The sequence below is a fragment of the Ranitomeya imitator genome, chromosome 2 (genome assembly GCF_032444005.1).
Source record: "Ranitomeya imitator isolate aRanImi1 chromosome 2, aRanImi1.pri, whole genome shotgun sequence".
Classification (NCBI taxonomy): domain Eukaryota; kingdom Metazoa; phylum Chordata; class Amphibia; order Anura; family Dendrobatidae; genus Ranitomeya; species Ranitomeya imitator.
In genome coordinates this window covers 524,715,867-524,726,604 of record NC_091283.1, presented here as the reverse complement: position 1 = coordinate 524,726,604, position 10,738 = coordinate 524,715,867, and the positions used below count along the sequence as shown (strand labels likewise).

At 42.0% G+C, this 10,738-nt stretch overlaps 1 protein-coding gene across 1 annotated transcript in view; it reads left to right on the top strand.

The window, feature by feature from the left end:
- The first annotated feature begins 965 nt into the window (after positions 1-965).
- CAVIN1 (caveolae associated protein 1) overlaps positions 966-10,738 on the top strand; it is a 94,475-nt gene continuing 84,702 nt past the window's right edge. The window contains exon 1 of the mRNA XM_069751816.1: positions 966-1,732. Within this exon, the coding sequence (XP_069607917.1) occupies positions 1,307-1,732 (426 nt within the window). The 5' untranslated portion in view covers positions 966-1,306. The remainder of the gene's footprint in view (positions 1,733-10,738) is intronic.

Sequence of the window (10,738 nt, the reverse complement as noted above, 5' to 3'; positions counted from 1 at the left end):
TTATAACTCCCTAACAAAAAAAAATTTTGGTTCCAAAATTGTGCTGATGTAAAGTAGACATGTGGGAAATGTTACTTATTAAGTATTTTGTGTGACATATCTCTGTGATTTAATTGCATAAAAATTCAAAGTTGGAAAATTGCAAAATTTTCAAAATTTTCGCCATATTTCCGTTTTTTTCACAAATAAACGCAGGTAATATCAAATAAATTTTACCATTGTCATGAAGTACAATATGTCACGAGAAAACAATGTCAGAATCACTGGGATCCGTTGAAGCGTTCCAGAGTTATAACCTCACAAAGGGACAGTGGTCAGAATTGTAAAAATTGGCCCGGTCATTAACGTGCAAACCACCCTTGGGGGTAAAGGGGTTAACAGAAACACTTGGAATAGATCATTCTGTTTGTAATGACTCCATATAAAATATAAGTTTCATTTTTTTTGTATTGAAGAATGTAAATAAATTAACTTTTTGATGATATTCTAATTTTGTGAGAAGTGCTGTAAGTATGAAAATTGATCCAGTATGTTTAAAGGGAACCTGTTAGGTGATTCATGCTCCAGTGCCTTTTTGCATCGCAGTAATTGATAGTGTAGTTTGTAGGCCATGCTCTTTACTTTTACAAAGTTGCAGTATGGTAACGTTGTCTTAAAATGTTGCACAAGTAAAAGATGACAGAAGAAGATCCCTGGATTAACATACTGGAATAGAAATAGTTAACAGAGCGCCAGATTATGCTTCTGTGGACAGACTTTAATGTATGTCTTGTTAGAAGATCCAACATTATTTTGATCATTTTAACCCAATTTTTAGTGCCTTTTGTCAGTGAAAAGGTTAATGCATTAGGAATCCCCATTCTATGATAAACTCCAGTGTTCTCCCTCTCCCTCTACTGGTGCATTCCTCAGCCTGTGCTTGCATGCAAGGAGACTAGTCACCTCCCTCATAACTATTTTAATCATTTCAGAACTGGGAGAGGGAGAGGTTGGGTCTGCAGCTCCCTTCTCCAAATTACCCTGGGTGGAGTTATCCAATGACAGGGATTCATGAATATAGGCTCTCCCCCTCCTCTCAGGTCCAACCCTACCAGTACAGTTATGCAGAGCACTGCGATTCTGCATAGAAGCTCACACACACACAAACACATACACACACGCACACGTCCCATGCTAGCTATTTCTGGCCAGCATCCCGGTTACCAGCATTCTCAAAGTTTCTGGATCCCACTCTGCTTGTTTTTCCTCCTGTTTCTTACTAGCTTGAACAGGTTTATAGTTTTGCCAATTTAAGGCAGCTGCTAAAATGGAGGATACCACCTTGCAGATAGTCGAGCAGCCCTCCATCATCCCTGATACACCTCCAGGAGAAACTTCAGACAGTGAGCCCATTAAAGCAGACCAAATCAATGGAGTTTTGGTGCTGAGCCTTCTGGATAAGATTATAGGAGCCGTGGACCAGATTCAGGCTACCCAAACCCAACTGGAGGCAAGACAACAGGAGATGGAGAATGTAGTGGGCAGCATTCAAGGAGAACTGACCAAGTTGACCAAGTCCCATGCCACTACCAGCAATACAGCCAGTAAGCTTTTAGAAAAAGTGAGGAAGGTGAGCGTCAACGTCAAGACAGTGAGACAAAACCTGGAGCGGCAGCAAACGCAGATCAAGAAGTTGGAAACCAATGAATCTGAGCTGCTGAGACGTAGAAACTTCAAAGTCATGATCTACCAGGTGAGAGCAACTTCTACATATCTGTGCATATCGTCAGACTACACTCCATGACATGTCATCCACATTCATTCTTCGAGATTACACTCCATGACATGTCATCCACATTCATTCTTCGAGACTACACTGTATGATATGTCAACCACATTCATTCTTCGAGACTACACTCCATGACATGTCATCCACATTCATTCTTCTCCGAAAAAAAAAGTGACATCATCTAGTATATGTCAGATACCACATCATCATTATGATTGCAGATGTTGCTCTGCAATATAACCAATAACCGTGGATGTGGTTGCAAAGAGATAAAACTTTGGTAGGTTATTGCCAAATGGTTGGGTCAGGGTGGCGGTAAGTTGCAGCTTTCCACATTTACACTCATTAGTGGTGATGCAGTAGTGTAACATTGTGATCTTATGTAACATGATTACAAGTTATCATGGGGCCTTAGCCTCAGAGTGCTAATCCTTTATTAATTTACTGCAAATGCCCTTAATTATATTATACTGGCATATACAGGGGCGCGTACCTACAACAGGTACAGGGGTTGCAATCGCATCCGGGCCCTGGAGCCTAGGGGGCCCTAAAATTCCCTTTGGCCTATAGAAAAAGACTATTGCTATTAAAGATTTAAAATATTTGGGGGCCCCGTTGGAGCTTTCGCATCGGGGCCCATGAGTTTCAAGTTACGTCACAGGGTATATGCATTGTAAGACATCATTTATACCTCCATGCAGTTAACATTTCAGGTAATTGTTATATTTTTGTCTGAGTACACAAGTTGTGGCCTCCATTGATGTTAGCCCATTATTACAGGCATAATAGGGTTAAAGGGTGTGGATATGGGCACATGCCAAATTACTTTTTCAATATCATATTTGCTCAAAGCACTTGTGCCCATTACATTTATATGTGTTCTAATCCCACCTTGGACACCATCTGCAAGGAGTTTGTATGTTCTCCCCATGTCTGTGTGGGTTTCATCCGGGTTCTCCGGTTTCCTCCTACATTCCAAAGACATACTGATAGGGAATTTAGATTGTGAGCCCCATCGGGGACAGTGATGATAATGTGTGCAAAACTGTAAAGCGCTGCGGAATATGTTAGCGCTATATAAAAACAAAGATTATTATTATGTGTAAGGTACAATAATGTAGAAGCGTGCCACACATCACCGATCCCTCCAATATTCTGGTTAGGGTTCAGTATGTGCTTAGGTGAGTAACAGCTTCACACCATAAAAGTAAGCCTCTATTTTTCACATCATGCATGAAATGTTATTTAATATCACCGCTAAATTAAATCTGCAAGCTGCATAACTGGGTAATGTCCGTTATAAAGGATACGCTGAAGTTATTTGAAAGATCAAGTTGGTGACAGTTGTCGACTGCCCAAGTATTTGTAAAACGCAGATATTTTTGGCATGACAAGTCAGCCATCTTGCCGCATAACTCTCTTTGCCAAGTATTGAATGACAACAATGTATCGTGATATTATCCAGTAAATCTCTATTTGCCAGGTCTTATTGATTTGGGCCCACAGATCCCAGATGTTTAGCCTAAATCACGTTGAAACCTATACAACTAGAGGGACAAAAAATGGGATTGTTCAGGAATGTAAGAAATTTTCTGGGTAGTTGTTTTCCAGAAACCTGGTCATGAGTCGAGTCTGGCATTGCTGTTTAGCCCTATTCACTGGAATATGGATAACCTGGGGCAGCAGAGACAGCTGTACAATATGACGTCTCTGGAAAAAGCAGACCTTTTTTTCCCTAGTACTGAAGTCCCTTTAGTTCTGAGCTCATATAAAAATTCTCCATGGCCAATATCTAAGGAACGCCCTGCCCTGGAATGGTTATAACCATGTTCCCAAACACTTAGATATATGTTTGCTCATGAACGCTTATGTGTGGAAATCACAGCTGTGTGCTTAGGGGATGAAGTTTATATTCTATCTCAGCCATGAAAACACAAAGTCAAGTGGGCTCTAAATTATCCACTAATGTGTCCGTTGGGGTAGCCCGCTGAATGGACCTGCTTACATGGGCTAAGTTTAAAGACTGGCATCACATATCTAGATTACACGCATCAATTTGTCACATATGGTATGAGCCCACTATAAAAAAAATCATGTCTTGAAATGTGCCACCATATTTATGAACATCAATGTCACATTCTAGGACAATTCTAACAACTGCCCTGTCGATTTTATTTTTTTTTATATGGAAACACGATAAAATTTCTTTATTGCTGCCTATAATGATAGATCTTGCCATAGTCACCTAACCCATAAGTAATTCTAGGGCTACGTGCAAATTCAAAACATAAAAAATGTGGAACATTTCCAGTTGGAATGATTTTTCCTTCACGCTCCCACCCTTATCCATTGTCTTTTCTCCTGCACATTCAATATCATATATGGAAAAGTAATGCATTCTTTGTGTAAGCCAGACAGGTGTGAATATTATATATTATTGCACCTGTTTCCGAACTCCAGTTTTCACTTTAAACTTCATAGCCTGAAGACAGAAATTCTCCTTCACCATTGTCTCACTTCCCGCTACATCACAGCCATGTCTGTACGTCGTGTACTCTAATGATAAACAGACCCGGCTGAGAGAATCATTACTAACTAGAGAAGAACCGCACAAAATAGACTTTTAGCATTTTTATGTATTTTAACTCTGCATATAAACTTTGTGATAGGGCATCCTGCCAATGGGATGAGTGCACTCTTGCATTTTCCACTGACTCACAGTTGGTTGGGTGTCCTAAGGAATGGGGTGTGTGCACAGGCAGAGGAATGGGGTGGGACCGCCTAACTGTTTAGCCCTGGGATCTTTCTCTTTACAATTTATCAGCATGTTAATATAAAAGACAAAAATAAGGGTTCACCTCAATAGCTTTTATTTTTTGGAATTTCACCTCCCTTAAGTGCATGCGCCCATATGTATCTTAAAGGGCAATTTTACTGTAAACTGCTCCAGGATAAGAGTTAGGGCTCATGCACATGACTATATTTATGGTCCGAATGCTGTGCATGAAAAAAACGGACCAATGTTATTCAATGGGGCAGTGCAGATAAGTGATTTTTTGGACTGATCGAATCAGCGTGTGAAAAAAATCTCAGCATTCACTAGTTTCTTCTGTGAATCGGATGTGGCTCACCCATGCAAGTCTATGGGTGCGCAAAAAAAGTGGAATGCCATACAGAGACACAGTATCACATGTGATTTTTACGGATACATTGCAATTCTGTAAGATAGGAAACTGTAAATGATTAATAGCTGATCAGTAATACATCGCTCTATGAGCATAGACAGCCATTGTAATCTGCATCACAGGTTCTGTTCATACAGGAAGATGTGCTGCTGAGAACAATGATCTTTTGCGCAAACCAAAACAACATTTCACCTAATGATTGATCATTTTGCTGTATGGTCGGCAGCCTGTTTATACTGCGTGATTATCAGGAACGTACGCTCCTTTGTTAGTGCCATTTCCTTTTGTCTTGTGGCAGGGGCATTGCGTTATACAGTACTATGGCATTGAGTCATCAACCAATTTTCGCCAGAAAAACTGTTTGAAAATGTAACCGAAATTCTGTGCAACTTGTAGTTACACAAAAACTTTGGGACTTTTAGTACTTTTCTGCCAGTCCCGGCCTGCTCTGTGCTGAGGGTTTTTGCCTGAGCACGCCCAACAAACTCATTACAATTTAAGTCACAAAAGTGCCATCTACTATATAATTGTCTAAGGGTCACTTCCGTCTTTCTGTCTGTTTGTCCTTCTGTCTGTCACGGATATTCATTGGTCGCGGCCTCTGTCTGTCATGGAATCCAAGTCGCTGATTGGTCTCGCCAGCTGCCTGTCATGGCTGCCGTGACCAATCAGCGACGGCCACAGTCCGATTAGTCCCTCCCCTGCTGTCAGCGCCCGGCGCCCGCTCCATACTCCCCGCAGTCACCACTCACACAGGGTTCATGCCAGTGGTAACGGACCGCGTTATGCCGCAGGTAACTCACTCCGTTACCGTCAGCTATTAACCCTGTGTGACCAAGTTTTTACTATTGATGCTGCCAGCGTCAATAGTAAAAACATCTAATGTTAAAAATAATTTTAAAAAATAAAATATCATTATATACTCACCTTTCGCGACGCTTCAGTGACCGCTCCATGCAAGCGGCAGGTTCCGGTGCCTTGTATGGGAGAAGGACCTGCCATGATGTCACGGTCATGTGACCGCAACGTCATCACAGGCCCTGCGTGCGAAGGACCTGCCATGACGTCATGGTCATGTGACCGCGACGTCATCACAGGCCCTGCATGCCTGCGCGAGAAGGACCTGCCATGACGTCACGGTCATGTGACCGAACTACAAGGGGCCCTCGGAAGGTGAGTATATGTTTATTTTTTATTTTTTAACCTGTCACATACGTGGCTGGGCAATATACTACGTAGCTGGGCAATATACTACATAGCTGGGCAATATACTACGTGACTGGCCAATATACTACGTGGCTCTGTGCTGTATACTACGTCGCTGTGCAATATACTACGTGGCTCTGTGCTGTATACTACGTCACTGGGCAATATACTACGTCACTGGGCAATATACTACGTGACTGGGCAATATACTACGTCACTGGGCAATATACTACGTCACTGGGCAATATACTACGTCACTGGGCAATATACTACGTCACTGGGCAATATACTATGTGCCTGGGCAATATACTACGTGACTGGGCAATATACTACGTCACTGGGCAATATACTACGTGGTTGGGCAATATACTACATGGCTGGGCAATATACTACGTGGGTTGTGCAATATAATACATGGCTGGGCAATATACTACGTGGCTGGGCAATATACTACGTGGCTGGGCAATATACTACGTGGCTCTGTGCTGAATACTACGTCGCTGGGCAATATACTACGTGGCTGGGCAATATACTACGTAGCTGGGCAATATACTACGTGACTGGGCAATATACTACGTGACTGGGCAATATACTACGTGGGCTGTGCAATATACTACATGGCTGGGCAATATACTACGTGGCTGGGCAATATACTATGTGGGCTGTGCAATATACTACGTGGACATGCCTATTCTAGAATACCCGATGCGTTAGAATTGGGCCACCATCTAGTAAATTATAACAGGAATTGAACACAGTCTTGACTATAGAGCGTTTCTCATATTGGCAAACAGCTTAAAGATGCGCCAAATTCACGCTTCCTAATAACTTTAGAGCATCTTAGTCTAGTGCAGTGTACACTTCATCAGGACTGGTGTTCACAATGCTAGTCTTGATGAATTAGTGCCTATATGTCTGACCATTCTGCTGTCAGCCTTCTTTCCAGGCTCTCAAATAAATGCTCAGCCAAGCATTCGGCATTGATGTGTGCACTCTAGAGAGTGGAGTAAGCCGATGTCAGACACCTCTGGCAACCACTTATCTTCCTGAAGAATAAAAGAATCCAGAGTTTAAATTCAAACTGGCTTACCCCACACCCAAAAGTATATTAAAATTGTGGACAAGTACTAAAACCTGTGCCCTATTTGTTCAGTTGAGGCTTAATTCACACCACATTTTTACATACATTTGTCAGTAAATGTATGGGGCTACGAAGGCATGTGGATGAAAACTTTACTGTATTATCAGACTCCTTTGGATGGACAAATGCCACAAGCGTATGCATATACATCTGACAGGTTTGTGTCTGGTTTCCTTGGGAGAATATATTGATCTGCCTTAATAAAAAAAAGGCACATTTGCACAAAAATATTAGATATTTTTCAATTTCAACACAACTCTGCCACTTTTCTTTGAAGGGAATCTATCACCTCATTTTTTGCATATAAGCTGCGGCCACTGCCATCAGGAGCTTATCTACAGCATTCTATAATGCTGTAGATAAGACCCCGATGTAACCTGAAAGATAGAAAAACAAGTTAGATTATACTCAACCAGGGGTGGTCCCGCTGCGGTCCGGTCCGATGGGCGTCGCTGGTCCAGATCCAGCGCCTCCCATCTTTATGCGATGACGTCCTCTTCCTTGCTTCTGTCGCGGCTCCTTCGCAGGCGTACTTTGTCTGCCCTGTTGAGGGCAGCGTAAAATACTGCAGTGCGCAGGTGCCCGGAAAGGTCAGAGAGGCCCAGCGCCTGCCCACTGCAGTACTTTGCTCTGCCCTCAACAGGGCAGAATACATTCGGAATGCTGTAGATAAGCCCCTAATGTCAGTGGCCGCAGCTTATATGTGAAAAATGAGGTGACAGATTCCCTTTAATCCTCCTTCTCATGTCCGTATAAAACACGTAGTGTGTCATCTGTGTGTCCGTTTTTACCATCAGTGTATGATCCATGTGTCCATTTTTACCATCAGTGTGTCATCCGTGTATCCAGTTTTACCATCAGTGTGTCATCCGTGTGTCCATTTTTACCATCAGTGTGTCATCCGTATATCCATTTTTACCATCAGTGTGTCATCCGTGTATCCATTTTTACCATTAGTGTGTCATCCGTGTGTCTGTTTTTACCATCAGTGTGTCATCCGTGTATCCATTTTTACCATCACTGTGTCATCAGTGTATCCATTTTTACCATCAGTGTGTCATCCGTGTGTCCGTTTTTACCATCAGTGTGTCATCCGTGTATCCATTTTTACATCACTGTGTCAGCCGCACGACCTGCGTAACTAATGTTAAAGATAGGTACGCAGGCCACATGCGGGCCGCATGCAGAAGTAGGCGGAGATAGCAGCGGAGGTTCAGCTGACGGCGGGGCTTCACGGAGGAAGTCCGCAGCCCTCCGCAGATGATAAAAACGCTAGTGTGAAACTAGCCTAAATATAACAATCTAAGGTGGCAGAGCTGGGATCACTGAAACTGCACTGTTTTAGGAGGTGAATACAGTTGTGTGAAAAAGTGTTTGCTCCCTTCTGATTTCCTATTGTTTTGGATGCTTGTCACACTTAAATGTATCAGATCATAAAAACAAATTTAAATATTAGACAAAGATAACACAAGTAAATACAAAGTGAAGTTTTTACATGAAGGTCTTTATTATTAAGGGAAAGAGAAATCCAAACCCACAGGACCCACCTGTGAAAAAGTGATTACCCCCTAAACCTCATAACTGGTTGAGCCACCCTTAGCTGCAACAACTTGAATCAAGTGTTTGCGATAACTGGCAATGAGCCATTTACAACGCTCTGGAGGAATTTTGGCCCACTCATCTTTGCAGAATTGTTGTAATTGAGGCACAATGGAGGATTTCCGAGCCTGAACCGCCTTCTTAAGGTCATGCCACAGCATCTCAATCAGATTACAGTCGGGACTTTGAGTAGACTACTCCAAAGGCTTAATTTTGTTTTTCTTAAGCTGTTCAGAGGTGGACTTGCTGGTGTGTTATAGATCATTGTCCTCCTGCATAACCCAAGTGTGCTTCAACTTGCAGTCACAAACAAATGGCCAGACATTCTCCTTTAGGATTTTTAGGTAAACAGCAGAATTCATGGTTCCATTTGCCACAGTAGGTCTTCCAGGTCCTGAAGCAGCAAAACAGCTCCAGACCATCACACTGCCACCACTGAATTTTACTGTTGGTATGATGTTCCTTTTCTGAAATGCGGTGTTACTTCTATGCAAGACGTAATGGGACATACACATTCCAAAAAGTTCAACTTTTGTCTCCTCGGTTCACTGAGTATTCTCCCAAACGTCTTGTGGATCATCAAATTTTTCCGGCAAAACTGAGACGAGCCATTATGCTCTTATTACTCAGCAGTGTTTTTTGTCTTGGAACTCTGCTACGCATGACATTTTTCCCCAATCTCTTTCTTATGATGGAGTCATGACCACTGAACTTAACTGAGGCAAGTGAGGCCTGCAGTTCTTTGACTGTTGTTGTGGGATCTTTTGTGACCTCTCGGATGAGAGGGTAACTTAGGGCCACTCCTGGGAAGGTTCACCACTGTTCCATGTTTTCACCATTTGTGGATAATGGCTCTCACTGTGGTTCTCTGGAGTCCCAAAGCTTGAGAAATGGCTTTATAACCTTTTCCAGACTGATACATCTCAATTACTTTGTTTCTCATTTGTTCCAGAATTTCTTTGGATCGCACCATGATATCTAGCTTTTGAGGTTCTTTTGGTCTACCTTACTTTGTCAGGCAGGTCCTATTTAAGTGATTTCTTGATTGAGAACAGGTGTGGCAGTATTCAGACCTGAGTGTAACTAGAGAATTTAAACTTGGCTTCCAAAAGATGTGATAAACTACAGTTAATTTTTGTTTTTGGGGGGCAGGCATTCACATTTTCACACAAGGCCCTGTAGGTTTGGATTTCTTTTTCCTTAATAATAAAGACTTTTCTTTAAAAACTGCATTTTGTGTTTCCTTGTGTCATGTTTGTCTACTATTTCTATTTGTGTAGTGATCTTAAACATTTATACATGAAAAACAAAGAAAAGGAAATCAGGAAGGGGGCAAACACTTTTTCACACAAATGTATACAGTTGTTTATTTTACCTGCGGCACTGTAGTATTTAAGAAGGCGTTTTCCAGTTGTTGTACAACATTTTTAATGAGACCACCCCATTGAAGACCATTTTTACTGGAAGTTTTTCTTGTTCTTTCATAAAGGTTTCATTGTAGGTGCCTACATGTGTATGTTTCAAGATAGGTGCCCTTTAATCCTATTTATTGCATGAGGGTTAGGCATTATGCACATACCAGTGATTGGGAGTAAATAATAATGTGAACCTAGCCTACTCTTTTGCACTCGTGCACACAACTGTTGTCTCGTACTAGTGCTATCTGTGGTTTTCACGGATAGCACTCGTACCCATGATGTCCTATGTGGCTGTGCACGTCAGATTTTTTTCCTTGGACCCCGCAAAAAATCAGAGACATGTCCGATTTTGATCCAAGCATCGGATCAAAATAATCAGCAATGCAAGTCTATGGGTCCATAAAAAAAAATTGGACCGATT